Raw genomic sequence first — 22,940 nt, forward strand, 5'->3', positions numbered from 1 at the left:
CCCGTAAATAATTTCCTGATTTCCTGACAAACAAAATAAATTAAAACTTTAATTTTAATTTTAAGTCACAACTTTAAAACAAATAACTGTGCAAATGAACACGCACACACAAAAAAACAATTATAAATTACAAGATGCTTCTTAAGTCATCCGATGAATAAAACAAGAGAAAGTCTCTTTTCTTTCTAAATCAACACTGACAGACATCTAACAGGTGATCCTGAAGATAAGTTAGGGACTCTTCCACATGAAGAGGTACGGGTTCACCGATGTCCTTTTGGGATCTGGAGAGGAAAGCGTTCACTGCTTCTTGAACAGCAGACTTTGACACCATGTCGTCTGTCTTGTAAACTAATGTGGCCTCTTTGCCAATTTGCTCAAAGGTAGAGCTGGTCAGACAGCCTGCAGATGACAGATGACAAACTGTGAATTGGAAATAAAGTAAAGCAAGAGATTGAAGAACAGAAGTTGTGAATAAATGATACAGGATTTTATGAGGGGCTGTTAATCAGCTGTTGGTAAGTTATGGGAAATACACAGCAGTCAGAACACACATTATTTAGGTAATAGTTTTTGCAAAAATTGACTATTAAATGGAGGTCAGGCTGATTGTCTGGGAAAATGTAATTTCCTGCATCAAGCTTTTTGTGCTCAATACTGATTAATGTTTTTTTTTCACCTGCCCATTCCAGTTTTGGCTGATTATGATTTCAAATGAAAAATGTTTTTCTTAAATGTTCTACCAAATGTTAATACCAACATCAACCTGATTGTATGTATCACAGTGTAAGCCCCAATTCTTTAATAAGTATGCAAATATAAAACAGTAAAATATAAGTTTTGACCTAGTCTTTTAAGACTTATAAATATCTAAAATTATTGTAAAAAGTAATACTATATATACCTGCTTCAAACTAAGAGCACATTATTGTTTAGTGACCATGACCAGTTAGTTCCTTAATACAATCAATATTCAGAAAAGTGGTAAAATGAGCAGCAAAAAAGTAACTTTAGCATATAGCATTAGAGTGCATTCACCAGGAACCAACATTGCAGTTTACATGTGAATATATATAAAAAAACACTTGGCAATGGAAAATGTTATTACAGATAACTGAGTAAAAAAGTAAAAAAAAACACTAAACAAATCCACATAAAGACCAAGAATAGCTGTGTCATAACAATATACGATATGCATACTTCAATAACTTCATTTAACTGTAACTGTAACAGGAAGGAAAATGTGGGCAATAAAGGTGAGAGCAGGAAAAGGAAATACACTGATCAGGTATAACATTGTGATCATCTGGCTAATGGTGTTCTGGTTTTTCTTATGCTGCCACAACAGCAGAGATTTGTCAAGATATGGACTCAATAGACCCATGAAGATTAGACCCATGGTATCTGCGCTGACCAAGCTCCCAGCAGCAGATCCTTCAAGTCCTGCAAAATGCAAGATGGGGTACAGAGGTGGATAGTTATTCGTTCACCACGTTCCATAGATGTTCTATTAAGACTGACGTCAGGGGAATTTGTAGTTAAACATGTTGTTCTCATAAATTTTTTACTGAATCATTTGTGCTTGGTAGCAGAGGCACATTTCCTGCTGAAAGTGAGCAAAACAGTAAGTAACAGTGAATTCAAACACAACAAACCACGATGATCTTGTATGTTGACACCTTTCTATCCGAATCAGCATAAACTTCTCTGGCAATTTGGATCAGACTACAAAGGTAAGTCTTTGTTTTCAGCAGCCAATGATCTCGAGTTAACCACTGTTACTTCCCTGGAACATTTTTGATAGATACTCACTACTGCAAACTTGGACCAGCTTACACAAGCTAGTGTTCTAGAGCTCCTCCAAACTAGCCGTTCATGATCCGTAACCATCAAGATCTGGCCCCAGTCAAACTATAGTTCAATTATCCAAAATAATACTAACTGACTTTTGTTTTGGGGAAGAAAAATAACATTTATTTCACCACTCAGAAAAAAAACTCCTCGCCAACACCACAAGTTGATTTCTTTTTAAAATCTCATACTATACAGTGCAGTATACTACATTTACTACCAGCTTACCTTTCATTGCTTTGCTATAGCTGAGCAGTAACATCCAGAGAAGATGGATCAACTCTTCCCACTTTCGCCAGCGTTCCAAACCATCCTGGAAAACATATTGATGTTTTAGCTTTATAAAGATTTACTTGTTTTGCCATCCTTATTTGGTTGATTTTCTCTTTACCCAAATCTAGTAACTCAACTCGCTTAATAAAACAAACACATTCTTGTTTGAATTCATGTAGAAATGCATAGCTGAAAAGGCAGTACACCATTTCTTCTGCCCAACTTTTCTGAACTGTCAGTACAAGTCTGCAACAGTCTGCTCTACTTGGGTGAGTTTGCACGAAAAATAGTCAGTTTGATGGGGGTCAGGGGAAACAGAGTACATCAGACCTCAGTTGCTGTCAGACAAATGTTTTGAATTGTAAATGGAGGCAGTGGGTTTTGTGAACTGATTAGCAATTGAAGTGCAAATGCATTGCTAACATCCATTGAGAGGTGATTTTTTTTTTACTCTACATGTAAACAAACTCAAGACAGGTAGATGTATATTATCCTACAGTTTTAGACTGAGCAAAATACACATTAATGATGAACAAAAAAAAACCTGCAAAAGCACAAAGAGATATACATTTAAAATAAATAATGAAGGTTTATAAAATTAACAAAATGTAAAAATCTTAAAAGTGAGGTAAAGGACTTTAAAAATATAAAATATTATACATTTATAAAATAAAGCAAGTAGTTTTGACAGTGGTACAGGTAGAGCTTACTTTTAAGAATCCACATTTATGGAAAAAACATTTTCTAATTAGAGCTAAACTGTTTAGCACTATTTTTTTCACCCTAACCAATATATTGCTCCCTGCTAAAATAGAAACAAATATTTTAAGAATAAATCCAATACTAAAACTTGTTCAAAAACAAACATCCCTACATAAAAGAATAAATGTTTCTCAACACAAGTATTTCAGAAAACACAGTCAATTTTCTCCAATAAAAATATAATTTTTATTGGAGAAATTCAGTTGTGAGCTAAATGGTATTCTATTAAGTAATTATATTGCATCTCTTTTGTTTTAAGAGGGCATCAGAAGAAAAATGTAGTCTCTCTGAACTCTGGGATTATTCTTTGTTTCTACCGCCAGCTGGCGTGCTTGTTTACCACTTAAATATCGCCTCCTAGATAGTTTCCAAGAGAGTTTCATGTGTTCAGGTGGCTTCAGTTGGTTTAAAAAATCCTGTACTCTGTTATCCCTGCAGCTGCAGTATTTAAGTGTGATCCCTAGTCTCTCATTTATGAAACAGAAATTCTCTTAGTGTATTTTACAAATCTGAGAGCTCTCTGAAAGTTGCATTGTGTGCCCTTAAAGTTGAAATTAAGCTCTACTATTAACAAATTTGTAAACAGTATTAAGTCATTAGGATAAAAGAAGAAAATACACAAGCATGATAGTCACCGTTGGGTCTGCTGCCAGAGTGCAGTTCTTCAGAAAGTGAAGCAGCAGCTTAAGCGACATGGGAATAGAGACTTTCTCTGGGCATGCATAGTCCAGCAGCTGTTCCAACAGCTTACAGCTCAGCAGCTTACTCTGCAGGCTCTCCAACAACAACATCCTGCATATCACCAACAGACAAGTCTGAAAAACTGGGAACCAGGTATAGATGCAATACAACTCAGGTGATTCAGGGCATTCATCTGCATATTTTTATTAGAACGTATTACTTTTCTAAGCATTCATAATGTAAAAGGAAAATAATGAAATAAAAAAAAACCTTCATTTAATTTTAGCTTTCCCTGTAGTTATGAATTTATGGTAGTCTTAAGCATTCTTTGCCTGCTTGTCACCTGTGTGCTCTTAGAGGCATGTGGCTGAGGACCATATGGAAGAGCTCATGGGAAAGCTTGGCAGAGTTCAAAGCAGGAGAACGGTCAACTTCCAGGGCCAGAGACAGCATCCTTTGGAAAACGGACACTATTCTGCAGGGGACAAAGCGCAGCCAGAACGTTAAGTGTGCAGAAAGCTAGAGAAGAGTGACACAACCACAGGTTTTTATTTCAGGTTTTGTTGTACCTTATTTGCTCATCCTTAATTTTGATTCCTTCTTTGCTGTCTTCATTTTCGGTTGTTTTCATAATGACACAAAACAGCCACTTGATAACATCTCTGTTGAGAAGAAAAGGCCAAAACAGACATTTAAAAATGATCCAAATAAATTTAAAACTAACATTGCCAATATATGTGTACAAAAAACATATTTGAAAAAGCGGCTGTTTTCTTGTCATGTAATTATTTGTTTTGCTTTTTTTTTTTTAAACAATGTAAAAATAAATTTGATTTGCATCTTTTACTTCCACCGATTTACCGTTTCTCTTATTTGATCATTCAAATGTATTAATATGCAGTAATCAATGAAAGCACAAAACAATAAGGTTTTCAATTTGGAAATTTACATTTAAATTAACTGAAAATATTGTAAGTGAAGAGTACATTGCATCAAAAGAGAGTTAGATCTATCCAGTCATTAATCAATAAAGTCTAAAAAGACATAATTTAACCCATTGCTTCCCAAGCTCTTTAAATGAGATTCCACTGTAACAAATATACTAGTTGATGCTGCCGTATGTCAGTAAAAGCATATGTTTCGGCTGTAATTGAGTGTTGCAATGACCTTGCTCATTTACATCTAAAATATGCTTTCTGAGGAAGTAGTTGGGTGATGTAACCAATGGAAACTATTTTAAGTTAGTAATGGTAAAAGAAGTTTTCTTAAAACTCTTTTAAAACTGTTACATTTGACAAAGTTCTAAGATAGACTTTCTATGTATTTTTAAGAATGAATTTGGTTTACTTTTTAAGGTGCATTATCGTTTTTTTCATTGGAGAGAGTAAAAGGAAAACTGAACCAAAACAAATGCGTTAGATATTGACCATCAGCCAAAATGTAATTTATAGCATTCAAATCACTAGGGTTGAATTTCACAGCCCAGGCATTACATTACACCACGTATACTACTGTTTTTATAAACAGACAACTCTTACTTTCTGTAATTTGATAAGGAATAAGAAACAAATGCAACACAGATACTATTCTATAATGTCGTGATCATTTTCCCAACTCTTTCCCTTCCTCATAATTTATTTTCTGTGAATTTCCATCCAGTTCTCCATAAATATTGTTACCATATAGAATGTGAATGTATGGCATGGGGAAAATCATATCCATCCAAATATTGCATGTAAGCAATCCTTTGCAATTGTGATATGACAAACATTACTGTGATTTTTTTTTTTTGTGCAGCTCTAAATTTGATGTACAAAAATTATATAAAACTGCCTACTGTGTGTGCATGCTTTTAATTTTTCCATTCTGTTGCCTGTACTGGGGAAACAATACTTCTTGAAAGTAATAAAAGTATTTGTGTTTGTCTGCGCACATTTCCTCAAAACACTCCCACTTTATCCTGTCTTTTGATGTTTGTGATTCAGCTCAGTAACTCCAAATACAGGCTAAGGAAATATTTTGGTAGCTCTACTTGTCTGTTTTCTTTTGACAATGCATCTGAAGGGAAGCAATGCGGCAAAGTAAATAAATTACATCGTCACAAAGGCTAAGATGATAGCCTTACCCTAAGTAAGTACTTGGATGGTTTTATGTTTGGGATGAAAGTAATCAGACTGCAGTAGTTAACACAATGGCTGTAATGTGCCCTCTGGGCAGTTCTTACTGCACAGTTAACATTTCAGTTGCTTAGGTGTGAAAAAAGAAGCAGAAGTACAAATGCAGAACTTACAGGAAGGCAGAGCTACTCCTCTGTAAAATGCAGACCTCGGCTCGTTCATCTTACCTGACCCGAGAAAACTGCCGATCACATGATAGAGTTGCCTTTGCAATGGAATGGTTGAGGGAAGATGAAGAGCATCTGGCAGTGAAGTCATCCTCTAAAGTCTGCAGACAGTACTCCAAAAGCAAGCAGATAACATCCCATTGATTTTCCTTTTTCCCATCCTAACAGTGAAAGAAGGCAACAAATATTGCTTATTTTTTTTTACTTCATTTTAGAAATATCAACAAAATAGAATAATCTATGTAAATATAAATATGAAATCTGAGATTAATTTATTATAGAATGTGACAAACACTTATTTTGCTCTGTGATATTAATGGACTACACACTCTGACATCTTGTTGCTTGCTCTGCTCAAGCTGATTGGACATAACCGAGGTAAGCAACTCCCAATCCCAAGGAACAGAGGATCTATTAGCCCGATGGTGTCTGGAATAATAAAGCACATTTCAATCAAAGTCTGAAAGTAACATTCTGACACAAAGCTATGAAATGTTTTGAAAAAGAATGTTTCTTGTGCTTTTCTCTGACCTCTGAGTCCTCATAAGCAGATTATAAGCCTGCAAGCTGAGATGATAGGGACAGTGTGGGTCAAGCAGGATACCACGGAGAAGGTGGGTGGTTATATCTTTAGGAGGATAGTAACCAGGCTGCAGTAGGTCAGACAGCAGCTGCAAAGTGCCCTCTGGGTAGTTCTCCTCGATTGTACTATAGACCAGACTCAGGCTCTGACGACACAGCACCTCAGGAGCTTTGGGGCTTGCGTTATCTTTATCGATCTATGAAAGAAACATAATTTAATAAGAATTACTTTGTTTTATCTTCTTTTTAAGCTACCCTGTCCACTGTGTGTGTGTGATAAGAAAATAAACTTGTGTCTATTCCGACTGGTTGAAGATGACAAAGAAAAATGCCATTCTTACAATCAAGGGAATGTTGAGAATAAATAATTTTGTGTTTTCCTTCCATCTCTAGTTGCTAAGCTAAAGCTAAGGTAAACAAACCTACAGAAAATGTCATGTTAGGAAATGCAAATGAGAGCTCTGGTTAGAAGAAATTACACAATAGAGAACACCCTCTTTGGGCCATAGCTTAGACAGAGGCCAACAAAAGAAGTTACCAACTGTTGCTTGTCGCCATTTGTCTGTTAGTTCTTAGAGGTAGCAGGCCATAATGGACCAGCTGTATTTTGGTATTAATAAATGGAATTCATAAATTAACTCACTGACTCTTCTGTAACCTCATACTTCAATAACTCAGCATGGAGAATGGATGATTCTCCGGCAAGAAGCAAAAAGTCCTGCATAAGTTTATCAAAACACTGACAAACTTAAAAAGTATAAATTACAGAAACACGTCAGTTAGACTGATCATGAAGGGATTTACTTTGAGATTTTATTTAAAGTGATTCAATATGTGATTTGTGAACTAGTAAGTTTCTTATCATTCTTACAATAGGTTTACTCGTTTGTTTTTCATGTAAAGGTTTAGTGAATTTGTTAAACCGGTGAAAGGCAAAACATGCTTTTTCTTCCCCTTTTGCAAAAGGCTTGATAGAAAACTTATAAATGTCTGTGGTTCTCTTTTTATGTAGGTTGAGAAAATACTTATCAATTTGGTTCTTACTGAATTAATGAACTCAAATTAAAGATTGTCTTTGTTTTTAACAAAATCATAGCAAGAATATGGTACTGGAATAAAATAAGAAACAATTTTAAAACTTTCTACATCTTTAACAAGCAACCAACACATTTGTTTGCATCTGTATGAAGAAGCTTTGAGAGCTATAGAAAATAAAGCATAAACATGGCATTTCTTACCAGGACTTGACGGTGTCCAGCCATTAATTTCTTAAACGTGATTGGGCACACATGTCTACGATCCTCTCTACTGGCCTCTCGGAAATCTGTGCAACATCTGCTCTCCTCATTCATGTCTTCTCTATCACTTTCGCCTTGCCAAGGCAAAGACACCGGACTATCACCTCCTGTATCCTCTGCATAGGTCTGTGACTCCAGTTCCCACTCATGCAGCTTTTCACTAGGCATGTAGGGAGGCCTGGGTGACTGTCCACCTTGGTTTGTATGTTTGAGAGGACTGGAACCTGGGTATGAGACAAAGTCAGCTTTAGAACTTTGAGAAGAATGAGAGGAAGGATGATTGGAGGGAGATCTTTGTCCAGATTCTGAATGATCTAAATCCAGCTTTTCCAAATTGGAGCAAATAGCTTCTTTTTGTGTTTTATCTTGATATGAAGTTGATGGTGGAATCATGTCAGATGAATGAAAGCCATCTAGCTCATTTTCTATCGTTTTGTGCTGCTTTAAGATTGCATCATCATGTCCTCCATTAGGACAGTCATCTGAAATTTGTAGGTCCTGCATTGCTTGATCTTGCAACAGGTTGCTTGTATATTCCTGGGGGTTTTCGTGTTCGTTTGTTGTAGATTTCAACATGACAGGAAGACACTTGGGGACAGTAGATTCTGTGGGAGAAACATATAATGTAGAGGGAAATATTTCTGAACTAGTTGCAGATGCTTGTGCTTCAAAGCGATTGTTTGGTTTAAAACACAGTGACATTTGTGGAGAACCTTTGCTTAGCTGAACACAACTGCCTGATGTTTTCAGATTCTTGCCATGTGATTCAGTAAAAGGCAATTGATCTAGTTCCACATCAGGTGCATCCTCAGAGGGTTGTATTGTAAGGTTTTGGTTCTGTGGTTGCATTGGGGAATTCAAACGTCTCTGCTTTGGACTTTGGGTGCCACAGTCCTGCTGTAGAGGGAAGATGTAGGAGGGTCCAAAAGAGCTTTCTTGTAGTTTAAGACCTTGGCCATTTAAGACATTATTATTATTCATAATGCTTTGGTTGAACTGACTGTCATCAATTTCAAAGCAGCCATTTATTTCTGGTTTTGTCACTCTTGTCTCAGTCAAGCCAAGGAGGCTCTTTGTCTCCGGCTTTATCTCCTTTGTCTCATTTGCAGTCAAGTCTATAACAGGTGAGCCTGTGATGTTGAACCTTGGGCGCAGCTTGAGCTCTGGACAAGCCCATCTTGGATCAGTGAGGTCAATGTAATGCTGGGGAAAAAGAAGGGAAATATCACCAAAATGAGCAGAATACTTGCAAAGTGTGACAAAAGAAACACAAGATGGGCATATGAAAGAACAGATGTGTGATAATTATGTACCTATCTTATGTACATAGCCGCTTTTAGTCTCTTCTAAATAAACCCCAGTGCCGCTAACTGCCTTCAGAACTCACCGTTTCGGTAAATCAATCTTATTCCCAGCCCCCATGAGACTTTGCGTGATTTACAGGCGCGACTTCCGCCGCAAACCGGAACCGCCATTTGTTTATATGTTAGGAACTCGCTAACCGGCTTTCGTCTGAGGTTTTAGGCTATAAAATATCTGGGAACACCAGCTTTTATAGCTTAAATGTGGCAATATTGTTTTACCGCTCCCTACCGCTATTGCGGGGTGGGATGGTGACCTGAAGAAATGGCCGCAAATAACCCGCTTAGTTAGCGACTTCACTGACTCAAGTTACTTCGGATGCAGATGCGGTTTTTCCTCCGTTGGCTTTTCATCCACGCAATGAAACCAGCACGCATAAAGCATTTTGGGGTGTCTCTTAAAGTTTTGAATTTTTAGCCATACTCTTTTTATTTCCTTATCTGTCTGTGGGCGATGAAAACTACTGCTTTTCTTTTCTTTATTACAATCAGTTCTTCACAGAAACTCAGTCATTCCGTTACAAAACTTAACCCTCATGTTCCTGTCGCTCCCCGTGATTAAACTCACAATTATGATCTTTTGTACTGAGAACCTCTGACAGACGGCGGAGAAGGACCTCGCTGCAGCAAACAGTAAGGGGCGGTGGGCACGGACCAGTCATACTCAAAACTTATTTGGAAATGGGAGCACTGCATATTATTATATTATATTATTATCTGCAGGCTCCCGTTTTTAGGAAGGATTAACTCTCGGCATGCATTTGAACTTCTGCCTTTCATTTACTTAAGCGCAGCTTACAGTTTTTAACAAATTCCTTAGCTTTCGGGGTACTTCTAAATCTTCTTTTCGGTCCTGTTACTGCCTCTAGTGGCGTGGGGATGGTAACACAACTAATCTAATTATATTTCTAAATCATAATACCACAAAGTCTTCATTAATTAATTTCGGAATTACTGGCACCGTAAAAGATAAATTATCTTATAAAAGGCTTTTTCTTTAATTAAGGAAGTAGAGCTAATTAAATGAGATAAATAAGACCTGAACGTGATTCCAATTTCACTTGGTGTCCAATCAGTTCAAACTGTGGAAAATTTTAAATTCCCTGTGTCATTCCTGGAGAGTCAGATCAACTTTGCTGAAAACACTGTATCTTTAAGAACTGCTCTCAGAGACTATGTTTTAAGAAGATCGAGTGATCTTAGGGTGTACAGCCTCTAGTTAGGAATAGGTCGTTGAGTTAAAATGTTAAAAATTTAACATTCTAACTTGAGTTTTAACTCAACTCACGTTAAAACAAGTTTTAACTTTTCATCTCCTTGGCTGATTTGGTCACATGAGCTGCAGACTAACAGACAATGTTTTAAGAATACTTCCATGTTTTGTGAATGAGCAGAGACTAAGTGTGAGCGCCAGGAGAAGTTTGGAGTACAAGCGTTACAAGTCTTGAGAAGAAAGACATGAAGTCCTCTTTTCAAAATGAGCATTTAGCAAAAGCATTAAAAGTTTTGAGGACAAAATGAATTAAAATCGTTCTTTTAATTACATGTAATTAAAATCGTTCTTTTAATTACATGTAATTAAAATCGTTTTTTTAATTACATGTAATTAAAATCGTTTTTTAATTACATGTAATTAAAATCGTGCTTTTAATTACATGTAATTAAAATCGGTTTTTAATTACATGTAATTAAAATTGTTCTTTTAATTACATGTAATTAAAATCCTGCTTTTAATTACATGTAATTAAAATTGTTCTTTTAATTACATGTAATTAAAATCCTGCTTTTAATTACATGTAATTAAAATCGTGCTTTTAATTACATGTAATTAAAATCGGTTTTTTAATTACATGTAATTAAAATCGGTTTTTAATTACATGTAATTAAAATCGTGCTTTTAATTACATGTAATTAAAATCGTGCTTTTAATTACATGTAATTAAAATCGTGCTTTTAATTACATGTAATTAAAATCGTGCTTTTAATTACATGTAATTAAAATCGTTTTTTTAATTGCTTGTAATTATTTTTTTACTTTTAATTGCATGTAACTATTTTTATTCTTTTAATTGCATGTAATTATTTTTATTCTTTTAATTGCATGTAATTATTTTTATTCTTTTAATTGCATGTAATTATTTTTATTTCTTTTAATTGCATGTAACTATTTTTATTCTTTTAATTGCATGTAATTATTTTTATTCTTTTAATTGCATGTAATTATTTTTATTTCTTTTAATTGCATGTAATTATTTTTATTCTTTTAATTACATGTAATTAAAATCGGTCTTTTAATTACATGTAATTAAAATCGTTCTTTTAATTACATGTAATTAAAATCGGTTTTTAATTACACGTAATTAAAATCGTGCTTTTAATTACATGTAATTAAAATCGTTCTTTTAATTACATGTAATTAAATTCGTTTTTTTAATTACATGTAATTAAAATCATGCTTTTAATTACATGTAATTAAAATCGTGCTTTTAATTACATGTAATTAAAATCGTTCTTTTAATTACATGTAATTAAAATCAGGTTTTTAATTACATGTAATTAAAATTGTGCTTTTAATTACATGTAATTAAAATTGTTCTTTTAATTACATGTAATTAAATTCGTTTTTTTAATTACATGTAATTAAAATCATGCTTTTAATTACATGTAATTAAATTCGTTTTTTTAATTACATGTAATTAAAATCATGCTTTTAATTACATGTAATTAAAATCGTGCTTTTAATTACATGTAATTAAAATCGTTCTTTTAATTACATGTAATTAAAATCAGGTTTTTAATTACATGCAATTGAAATCGTGCTTTTAATTACATGTAATTAAAATCGTGCTTTTAATTACATGTAATTAAAATCGTTCTTTTAATTACATGTAATTAAAATCGTTCTTTTAATTGCTTGTAATTATTTTTTTTCTTTTAATTGCATGTAATTATTTTTATTCTTTTAATTGCATGTAATTATTTTTATTCTTTTAATTGCATGTAATTATTTTTATTTCTTTTAATTGCATGTAATTATTTTTATTCTTTTAATTGCATGTAATTATTTTTATTCTTTTAATTGCATGTAATTATTTTTATTTCTTTTAATTGCATGTAATTATTTTTATTCTTTTAATTGCATGTAATTATTTTTATTCTTTTAATTGCATGGAATTATTTTTATTTCTTTTAATTGCATGTAATTATTTTTATTCTTTTAATTGCATGTAATTAGGCCTGAGCAGCTAAGAGCTGCGAAGGCCTATTGTTTCTGTACTGTTTCTTCTTCTTCTTTTTATTATTATTATTATTGTTAAAATTGTAACCATGTTATGACAGATAATCTGGACCTCCTCCACATCATCAAGGAGTCTCAACGCTGTCAATCATCCTCTTGTACTCACTGCTAAATGCCCCGCTGCTTTAACACACGTAATATGCTTGAAAATAAGGCACAAACAGTGTTCGTTAGAATGGCTGAGAAATCTTTAGATAATTAAAGATTTTTACTAGAAAGCTAGCAGGCTTGTGCTAGCAGTTTAAAGAAAATAAAACTCACCTTCATATCTGTGAATGTATAACGAGGCGAACATCTTAAAACCTTTCTTTGGCTTACTTGTTGGGGTTTCGGATCGATGTACATTATTAATTGTTACCTTGGAAAAACATTTCAGCCGTTTTTCCCGAACGCGGAAGCTGAGGTGCAAAGAGCCCATTAAACTTCTCCGGTCCAACAGAGCCTTCTTGCTCAAAAGCGTGGTTCGGATTTGCAACTCCAAAATCCAAGCAAAATGTTGAGCGTAGTCCAGTTCTGTGGCTCCAAAAAGCAGGCAAAATGTTCAGGAAAACTTCGCAGCTCCAGCTGTCGCGGGCTGACTGTTATTACGTAGCGTCGATCTGTTTTCTCATTGATGGAGTACCACTGCCTCCTGCTGGCGCAATACTGGTATTGCACCAGCAGTACCAGTATTTCGCCACAAGGGGCCAGTGGTACTCCATCAACTCTGACCCCAGTGTGTTCTTACTTCGCTGTGTCATAAGTTTTGCTGAATGACTTTGTTTGTATTATTTCTAGCAAAAATGAATGAATGTTTGTACTGTACCCCACAAAATAAACTTATATATATATATATATATATATATATATATATAATATATATATATATATATATATATAAAGTTATAATAATGTATATTTAAATAATTAATAACAACATAACCTATGGGCTGCTGTTTTCTAGGGGGCGCTATAGAGAAATTAGGCCACGCCCACCAAATATTGTGATGGATTCCTGTCGGGGAGTTGATGGGAATCCATCCTTGTGAGTTTGGAGCAGCTGGGCCCAAAAATGTGGAATTGAGAGCCAAACGTATGGCGATGGCGTTACAGGTCACTTCGCCACGCCGCCACGCCCACCTGCTCCATCGTAGCTGGTCGGGGTTGAAATCCTCAATACACCAACATGTCTTCGGTGTCTGGTCACAGTTTCATGTTGATGAGGTCAAAGGGGTCAGATAGCAACCTTTCACAGTAAAACATTACACTTCCTGTTCTCAGGGGGCGTGGCCTAAGTGATGTCATCATTCGACCATAGGGTATTGTAGGAAACCCGATGATGATCAATCACTGAAACTTTGGTGCCTCTGTGAGTTTCTGTGTAGGAAATATAGCAGTTTATTTTTTTACGGCGTAGCTGAACTTTGACCCCTGCTAACCCCCCTTCAGCATACTCAAAAACTCACCGTTTTGATAACTTTAGATGGGACATGCCTTATGAGCAGACTGACCGAGTTTGAAGTCGATCAATCAAAATCCCTAGGAGGAGTTCGATGAAATAGGAAGGCTGTAAACGGCAAAAATGGGGTCAAAATTGGACCTTCAATCCAAAATGGCTGACTTCTTGTGATACTTGCACTATGACATTAATTGTAAATTTTGAGCGTCTTGGGAAGCTCTACAAGTGTACCAAATTTCATGTCTCTAGGATAAAGTAAGTGAATAGCAAAGGGTCCTTTGAAAATTTCTAGGTGGCGCTATTGAGCCGTTTCTTGTGGGATTTTTGTGATGACCTTAAAAATCAAAATTTTTAAACAGGCATAAGGCCCCCAAAAAGCCCCCCAAAGAGGTGGGAAGAAAAAAAATAAATAAATAATAATAATAATAAACAATAGAAAAACAATAGGCCTTCGCAGCGCTTAGCTGCTCGGGCCTAATGAAATCCTGCTTTCAGACTGAACACGTGTGCTCTCTGATAATGGCAGAATTCCCCCATAAGAAATACTGCTACAGGTACTTCCGATGGTCGCCGGAAGTAAGACCCATAACAGTTTCCACAATAAGCCTCCCAGGAATAAGGTGGATAGAGCTCCCACAAAACATGTCATCAGCACCCCGCAAACAACATAATCTTGTACAACTCATCTTTAATCAAAGTACCAATAATAATAAATGTAGATATATTTGAATAAATCGCTTCCTACGCGGCTCACCGCGGCTGCGTCGTATCCGTCTCTAGGCAACAGAGTGAGTTCGTGTGGGTTCCAACGGCAATAGCGTTTTGTTGTGGTCATTATTATTACACTTATTGTTGAGGTGTGTGTGATAGGTGTGTCTATCAGACATTTATAGCAATACGGAATAAATCGCGTCCCGTATTGGTTCAATACGGGGCGGAGACATCAAGCACCTGTCATTTAGGCTAGCTTAAAGCACATGTGTCAAACTCAAGGCCCGGGGGCCAAATCCGGCCCGCCATAGCTTTTTATGTGGCCCTCCACAGACTAGACTAAACACTAAGTGTGATAAAATATTATATTATCAATTATATCAATGCAGTTCTTATCTGTTTACTGCCAATTTGTGTCAATCAATCCCTCCAGTTTCTTGAGAATTTAGTTGATGTATGATTATAATCCATGATTTATACAGTGGGTAAATAGTCGCATTTATTCCTGAAGGGACTGAAAAGCTCTTCAATAATATTATGTAATTTTAAGAATTCATTGACATATTAACAGTTTGTGAACAGGTTTTATCAACACATTCTGGCACAACCGGCCCTTTAAGAGCCTTCATGGTCTTGATTTGGCCCAAAACGAAAATGAGTTTGACACACCTGGCTTAAAGTGACAACTCTCTTGTTGACATTACTTACCTTCTGTCTTTCAACCACTTTGAAAACCTTTTCTTCGTCTCTTCAACATCTTTATCCCTCCCCCTCTTCCGCTTTCTGTTGTGTCCCCCAGAGTTTTTTTCTGCCGCCCCGTCTTTAGCTCCCTGTTGTCGAGTTTGTTACTACAATTCAAATTTAAAAGGATCAAAATAACGCGCCTCAGTGCGTTCTCGAAGGGACGTCGCTCAAGCTACCTTTACGGGAGGGGAAAGCGGCTGCTAGAAGGGGAGGGGCGTCTAATCAGTGCTGTTCCTCTGTTATTGATCATTTCATACACAGACAGCTGTTAAGTACATAAAATGCTGGCTAAAAAAAAAAAAATTCCCCACATCGTTTTTGCGCCCCTATGCGTTGCACACAGCGCATACCCACTTTTTGCGTCACTGCTGAAACATGGTGGTGGAAGCTCCATGCTGTGGAATGCTTTTCTGTAATAGGACGGATCTAATAGTGTGGCGCTAAATACAGGGGAGAAGTAAATTCATGAGCTGCGTACACTGTAAACGAGCCTCCTCGTTTACAACGTGCTTCAACGGACAAACGAGTAACAATACGCGCAGTCATACAATTTCAGCTTCCAACTTTAGCATTTCGTGACCTAAGATAAAGAAGTACGCACATTTCTTTTTAGAAATTAAGAACATGTACTGCGTTACAGATGAGTTCTTACCCATTCAGCACCTGCGTGGTGCGATTTTTCAAGCTAACACCTATGCAGTATTAGTTTAAAGCTTCCGCGCCCTAGTTTCTATAGCAACAACGTTCTACGTTAGCTTACCTGTGGGATGTTGACGTTTACAGCTTCGACATCCACTCGAACCTCTGACAGCGGCGGCGGGGGCTCAGACTTGGCGAAGCCACCGTACGAGCCGACGATCTCTAGATCGGAGTCGTCTGAGCTGAGGGAGATCACTTCTTCCATCTCTTCCCCTGTCATCCGGCGCCTCACACGGAGCAGAAGGTCTACGAGAGCAGGAGGGCGGCCGCTCACGCAAGCTTCACCTTGTCATGCGGACCCCGCGGTGGCTGGCACTGCCCCGAACAAAGACGATCTGTCGTCAATGGGGAAAATGCCCATTGTGTTTTTCACAAAACACATGACAACCCCTCTGCCGAGGCGTCAAACAGTTAGCATTTCCTGGTTAGAATTCCACGCCACACTCAAAGAGTCGGCCATTTCTGGCGTTCAAATGAACCACCTCAAAACGTCTCAGCAAACTGTAATCTCATAACAGCAGCACGAAAACGATAGGTATCGTTTCACCGCTTCCTTGTTTTCCTCTGTCATCTTTTTCCTCTGTTGTCTGGCGCGTCAAATAAAACTTTGCAGTTGCAGCTACCTCCACCTGCTGTACAGGAATGCAAAGGCACACCCTACTTTTGTCAGCCTTCCCTCCAATACAGGTATGCATAACACCAGGCCTGCAAACATGATCAATTCATATTTAAGACCTCAAAAATTATTAGTGAAACAAATAAGTGTGAAGGATTAAAGGAGGGCCCTTAGTTTTTGTTTAATGTAACTGCCGTTAAAAAGCTGTAGGGGTTTTTTTGTTTGTTTGTTTTTTTTTTGTAATAGTATGGTAACAGAGTGAGTGAGGGAACAAGGTTAATAACAGTGATTGAAGTTTATTTGACTGGTGAAACAAGTGTGATTATCATTTTTCTTGATGAGATAAAAGGGTGGAAATAATAAATCATCATTATGCCATCAGTTACCGGCCTTCTATATGAACTAGAAGCTATAATGATTTATGTTTTGTTTTTTTTTCTGTGCTAGAATGCCCCTTTCACAAAGGGTGGTGGAAGACAGAGGGAGTCAAAGACCAACTTCACTCCACGTCATACATGAAACGACTGCAGAACTAGAGAGCTCCTACAGAAGTAAACTACTTGTAGGTGCACAAAAGAGTATTATCTCAGGTCCCCCCCACCCAGCAACTCCTAGACATGATTATAACCCTATGCCCCCCAGTATTTTTTCTTATGTTGTAAGAAAAAATTCACAGTCTCATATTTCTTCTTTTTTTGCAATCTTTTGTGACTATGCATTCATCAATTTTTCTGTCCCTTTGCTGCTGGTACACAATTTCCTTCTCTAAGGGACAATGCAACATATTCTATTCTATTCTATTCTATTCTATTCTATTCTATTCTATTCTATTCTATTCTATTCTATTCTATTCTGAGTGGATATGTTGTCTCATTTGTCACCACTGGATGGCACTCGTGCTGTTCGAAAGACGGAGAAAAAACATGACTGTATATTTTTATGCATGCACATAATGCTCCTAGGTTTTTTAGAAATATCAAATGTAGAGTTCCTCCAATCTGATTTTCACTTTTTCTTCTGCTTTTAACTTTTCTTAAGCACTTATGTGAATATGCTCGCTTCAATTTTCTCTTCAATTTGTCTCCATGGCAGCTGTCTGTCAAGAAAAGACTCTTTATCTCAAATTTATAAATTTCACAAATTAATCACATTTATGTAATTGTCAGGCAAGTATCAACAGGGTGAACCCAGCGATTTAAGCTATAACACCTGCACCCACAAAATTACTGCCGCCTTGGAGGTTTTATGTTTTTTTTTTGTTTGTTCTTTGTTTTTACAAATAGATGATTTTACTATTTTTTTTTATTATATTTCTTCTTATTACACGCATTGTTAAATCCCACTTGGTTTGTAGAAACACAATGATTTTGCGAGTCATTCTTTTTTTTTTCAAAGAAATTTACATTTTGATTTCGGCGTCTCATGTAATTGGGTGAAAAGGGTTATTAACCTCAGATGTCTCCAACCATTTCACGCTGTGAGGAAATATCAGGCAGGATGAGTCACTGCCATCAGACACATACAACCCTCCTGACATCCATTCAGCAGGGTGAAGACTTTATTAGGGTGGTTAATACGTATAAGCTGTGTTTATATCTGCATAAACCGTGTGCCTTGGAAGTCATCTTTTGGCTTTTTAGCATTACAAAACTGCTGTACAAATTTTGCATCGGAAATTAGCCTAAAATGTAAATTGAGGAAAATTATATTTATTGCACAGCAGTGTTTTAAGTCCAGGGTCATTTGTATCAGTTTATTTGGCATGAGAACATAAAGAAAACAAGAAAATTTAAATCCAACATACATGGAAGTGAGTGCTAGCACTACATTTGTTTGATCATTAGAGCTGTGAAGAAAACTGAAGTCATCAAACCAAATTGCACTACTGCACATTTTCTTGTGTTTCGGTGGGTTTAAAGAAATTCACTCAGGCATTGTCTTTCTCCATATCTAATATTGAAGCATATGTAATTTCATTTCTGCTTGAGCCACACTACTTTCAGAGACCATGCATACTGCATACTGATGGAACAGCTACATATTTTAAGCAAATGATATGTAAATGGTGAAGCAATCACCTGAGAATAGTGTCCCTTAAAAGGCCGTAAATGCACCTCTTTTCAGTATTTTTGTACTTTCAACCTATAAATCTCCTTTTGACACTATCTATAGACTTTGTGTACTGACTTTGAAAAATAGAAAGCACAAAATCCTGACATGGATATGAACTGGCCGACAGGACAATGTAGCAGGACACAACAAGCAATTGTAAACAGCTGTAAACTTGGCAGCATGATAGGTTTCTTGATCAGAAGATTGAAAGGAGGTCAACTACAGACGGAATATCACAATGGATTGTTTTGGAGACAGATTTGGAGTGTTTAAATTTATAATGCTATCGTCTGGAAGTCATGAAGAGTTGGACCAATACATGCTTGGGATACAACAATGGGTACTTGGAGCTGACTAAGCAGCTCAAGCCTTGGCAGCCCAAATGAATATGTTTGTCATTTATAGTAATTTCTGTTATCATGTGAGATGAGATGAGCATTTTGTGGGTGTTCAGCTGAGAAATGTTGTCTACAGTGTCTTTAGGTTTGAGACTTCATTATCATTTTAACTGATCATTTTTATTGACACATATATCGACTTTGCTGAGCATTATTGTCATTCAAGACTTAACAAAGTAAGCCAATTTATTAGATAATGTAACCGTTGGCCACTCCACCTGACAATTATAGTTCTTTCTTTCTTGCTAAAGCAGCTTTTTGTCACCCACCCTTTCATTCCTTGCTACTTAATAACTATTCAGGAGAAAACAGGACTCATTGTTTACTCCTACCAATGTTCCTATAGCGTTTTTGTATGCATACCATGGATTTTCAGCCAGCCTCTGTGCTGTCAACTTTGGGAACAGAGGTGTCGCTTCTGCATCAGAAGACATACTGGTCGGTCCGTGTATGTACACACTATGTTCCTACAAAATTGGAAATTCTGGCATATTCCCAACAAAGAAAACTGGTAAGCAAACAAACAAACATAAAAATGCATAAGAATCACCTTCCCTCCAAATATCTCACTGTGCTGCAGGTTTTGTTCTCCTGCAGTATCATTTTCAATATATGGTAAAAATAAAACTTTTAATGACCTGTCTCAAAATATGGTAAAAAAAAAAAAAAAATATATATATATATATATATATATATATATATATATATATATATATATATATATATATATATATATATATATATATATATATATATATATATATATATATATATATATACATATATGTAATGTATGTTACATACTTTAACACACATTGAAGAGGAAATACTGTTTTAGAGGTACACAAAGATATGCTGGTGTTTATCAATGGCTGGCTAATCATGTTTATATATATATATATATATATATATATATATATATATAACACCTGACCTCCATATGTCCATATATGACAAAATACTTCCATCCAGAAACATTCACGTGACTTCAACAGCAGGGCAGCCTGACCTATTTTCTAATAAATTCAGATAATAACTTTTTGACCACTTCGGGGCACTTCTGTACTGTATGGACTAAAATTAAACTTTGATATCCACTTTATAAGGCAATCATTACATTTGAAAAAGATAAATCAGATCAGGAGTTCATCACCGTCACATAAATGTCATACATTAAAAAGAACTGACATTTCACAAAATGGGCTTAATTTACTCATGTCTAAATCCAAATATAACTTGTTCATTGGTACATCTACATCCATGCTAAGATAAGAGACAGTGTGACAGTAGCTTTATAACCCATTAAAATGCTCTGTTTTATATATATTAACACACATTGAAGAGGAAAATACTGTTTTAGAGGTAAACAAAGGTATGCTGGTGTTTATCAATGGCTGGCTAAATTGTGCATTGTTAATGTTTCATCTGAAAAATATAGATTTAAAAATCATAAAGAAAATCCATAAACAAAAAAAAACTGTTTGTTTGGTGGATACATATCTTGCCTTCCTCTCAAAAAATGAAATAAATAGAATGAAATGTGAAATGGCCAAAACATGACAGAATTATAGAATAAAGTCCTTATAGAGCCTGCTGTTTTTGCAGGTATTCTACATTCAATATGATCAACTCAACTCCTCTTCTCTCCCCTCTTCTGGAGGTCAGGTGTTTTTGAAGATGGTTGCATAATATAGTATTCATCCTGACATTTCACAGTGCCACATTCAACAAACCAACACTCTGGCAATCAGTAAACTGTTAGAAAAACAGTTATTTATCAAACAATAACACTTACTAACCCTTCTATTAGGACAGAGATAGTTTGAAACAGTCAATCTTTTTTTAACCTTTAAAACAATGAGTAGCATCATCCTGTCAGCCTGTTTTATGTTGTGTTACGTTGAGTTGCATTGCATTGAGTTGTGTTGTGACAAGTTGACTTGCGTTGCATTACACCAAAATTTGTGTAGAATTTGAAGCTTGTCATTTATTCACAGTAATAGGCCGTTTTGATGTGCTGACTTGGCACACACTATCCTATATTGAGATAAGCATGAAAAGTTTTATAGCATAATCAAGTGACTATGTTACCTTCAGTTGTTCTAAAAATGCTGTATATGTCAAACATGATTTAAAAGGAATTTTGCAATAAAACACCTTGAAACTGAACCTCTGTCTGCCTGCAGCTTTTGGAAGGAGCTTGTTGAAAATGTAGCACTTTGTTATGCGACTTTTTCTCTGCATGTAGAGAAAGGGAGAGATTGAAGGATTTCTCCAACATGCATGAACACTCCTTTACAACCCATCAAAACACTCCAAAGCAGCACTCCTGGTATGTTTTTGATGAGTAACATTGTAACATGATGTACAGCTAAAAGAAAAGTAAATTTGACATATTACTGCCTCATTCAAGAACTGCCTCTGTATCTAGAGTTGAATAAATTCCAAAGCAGAAAAGGCAGGTTTTACATGAATAGATGAGATGCCCAATTTAATTTAAAGAGGATTACGTTCATTCTTCACAAGATAAAGGGATGAGTTAAGTAAGACCAAAAATAGTTTAAAAAGTGTCTGTTCAACACTGGATTAATTGTGCTTGCCCCATCATGTCACAGACAAATCCTAGACACTCTGCAGCATCATTATGCTACCAAACCCCCTCATTCATTATACCTTCTTTGCATTCCTCTGTTTGTTCAAACCAGAGCATATTGATGGGCTCCCACTTTGGGCCCACAAAGAGCTTGTTGGATATTGTGTATTTAATGGCCTGACAACAGCATTGGTTTGCATGAACCTAGTTTATTTTTATAATGAACATAGCTCTGGCTTGAATCGGGATACTAAACTGTGTGCTCCCATTTAAACTAACGCATCATGTTGATTGGTTTGAGCATTAATGCTTCAGTTAAGCATTTAAGCTTCGTGCATTTAATCAGTAAGTGCTGTGATATGGTTTTCACATTTCATCTCTAATTTCTTAAAACCTTTCTGATGCTTGATCAGAGATTATAGTACAATAAAATCAATGACACAAACAAAAAACACACACAGAACCTCTACCAAACAGCAAGTATCAAAACAAATCTGATGCCAAAAAACACTGTTGGCTGACAGTTCACTACCAGAATGGAGCTTTGTACATGGATGCTTATCGTGCATTCATGGGGTGTCTGGTGAATTATGTGTTGCTGTTGCTTGTTGCCACAGGGCAGCACAAACAAGGACTGGCAGAGGATCCCAAAAAGCCCCAGCAGATGGTCAGGAATGTGAGAAAAGAAAAACACGAGAGAGATCGTGCGATAGATCTGCAGGTAGAGAGACAAAGTGAAAATCAACTTCCAGAGGCATCAGGTGCCAGCTGTCGTGAAGCAAAGAACACCAGTGATAATATCCAGCTGCCACATTCTCAAATTCCTGTATTTCTACTTGGAGCCCCAGCATGCTAGCAAGACCTTTAGGGCATGCTTGCCACACAAATCTAGAAGCATGTCAGTATGGTCCATTTTTTGTGCCTTTGCAGCAGCTCGGCACACATAACAAGGTTTATTTGAATGGCAGAGCATGCCAGACTGGGAGACAGGAGAGGCTAACCGTGGACCAGAGCCCAGTGACTCACTCCACAATCTGTGACCTCAGAGGGTGACGAGTGTCATACCAGGTTCCATGACAGTTACGATCAACTAAATACTATAACGGTAACTCAAAGAAACCTGCAATCTATTGAAGTCAAATGTGTAACAACGTGTAAAGGTAATCCCATCTGTTTTAA

General features: G+C 36.2%; 1 protein-coding gene and 1 long non-coding RNA gene across 5 annotated transcripts; one reads left to right on the top strand and one right to left on the bottom strand.

The window, feature by feature from the left end:
- Positions 1–28: 28 nt before the first annotated feature.
- Positions 29–16,614, bottom strand: simc1 (SUMO interacting motifs containing 1). Of its 4 annotated transcripts, XM_055034051.1 has the most exons (11): positions 16,104–16,614; positions 8,505–8,994; positions 7,732–8,396; positions 6,443–6,690; positions 6,241–6,340; positions 5,912–6,072; positions 4,137–4,229; positions 3,911–4,042; positions 3,522–3,678; positions 2,080–2,164; positions 29–402 (listed from the first exon to the last, which is right to left on the bottom strand). In XM_055034051.1, the coding sequence occupies exons 1-11, from the start codon at positions 16,260–16,262 to the stop codon at positions 191–193; spliced, it is 2,502 nt and encodes an 833-aa protein (XP_054890026.1). In that variant the 5' UTR covers positions 16,263–16,614; the 3' UTR covers positions 29–190. The 4 variants fall into 4 exon arrangements, with proteins under 4 accessions (XP_054890026.1, XP_054890025.1, XP_054890028.1 ...); XM_055034050.1 differs by having other exon boundaries at positions 7,732–8,994; XM_055034053.1 differs by lacking the exons at positions 8,505–8,994; positions 16,104–16,614 and adding an exon at positions 15,996–16,083 and having other exon boundaries at positions 7,732–8,015.
- Positions 16,488–17,386, top strand: LOC129362509 (uncharacterized). Its single transcript, XR_008606237.1, has 3 exons — positions 16,488–16,577; positions 16,656–16,729; positions 17,106–17,386. It is a non-coding gene; the product is annotated as an uncharacterized LOC129362509 (long non-coding RNA).
- Positions 17,387–22,940: the final 5,554 nt, after the last annotated feature.

The sequence above is a fragment of the Poeciliopsis prolifica genome, unplaced genomic scaffold, assembly GCF_027474105.1.
Source record: "Poeciliopsis prolifica strain line A6 unplaced genomic scaffold, Auburn_PproV2 SCAFFOLD009, whole genome shotgun sequence".
Taxonomy (NCBI): domain Eukaryota; kingdom Metazoa; phylum Chordata; class Actinopteri; order Cyprinodontiformes; family Poeciliidae; genus Poeciliopsis; species Poeciliopsis prolifica.

Coding starts and splice junctions, on each gene's coding strand:
- simc1 (XM_055034050.1), bottom strand. CDS start 16,262: ATGACAGGGGAAGAGATGGAAGAAGTGATCTCCCTCAGCTCAGACGAC. Junction 4,230..5,911: donor CGGCAGTTTTCTCGGGTCAG/GTAAGATGAACG, acceptor TCTTCTCAACAG/AGATGTTATCAAGTGGCTGT. Junction 2,165..3,521: donor CTCTGGCAGCAGACCCAACG/GTGACTATCATG, acceptor TATGTTTTCCAG/GATGGTTTGGAACGCTGGCG.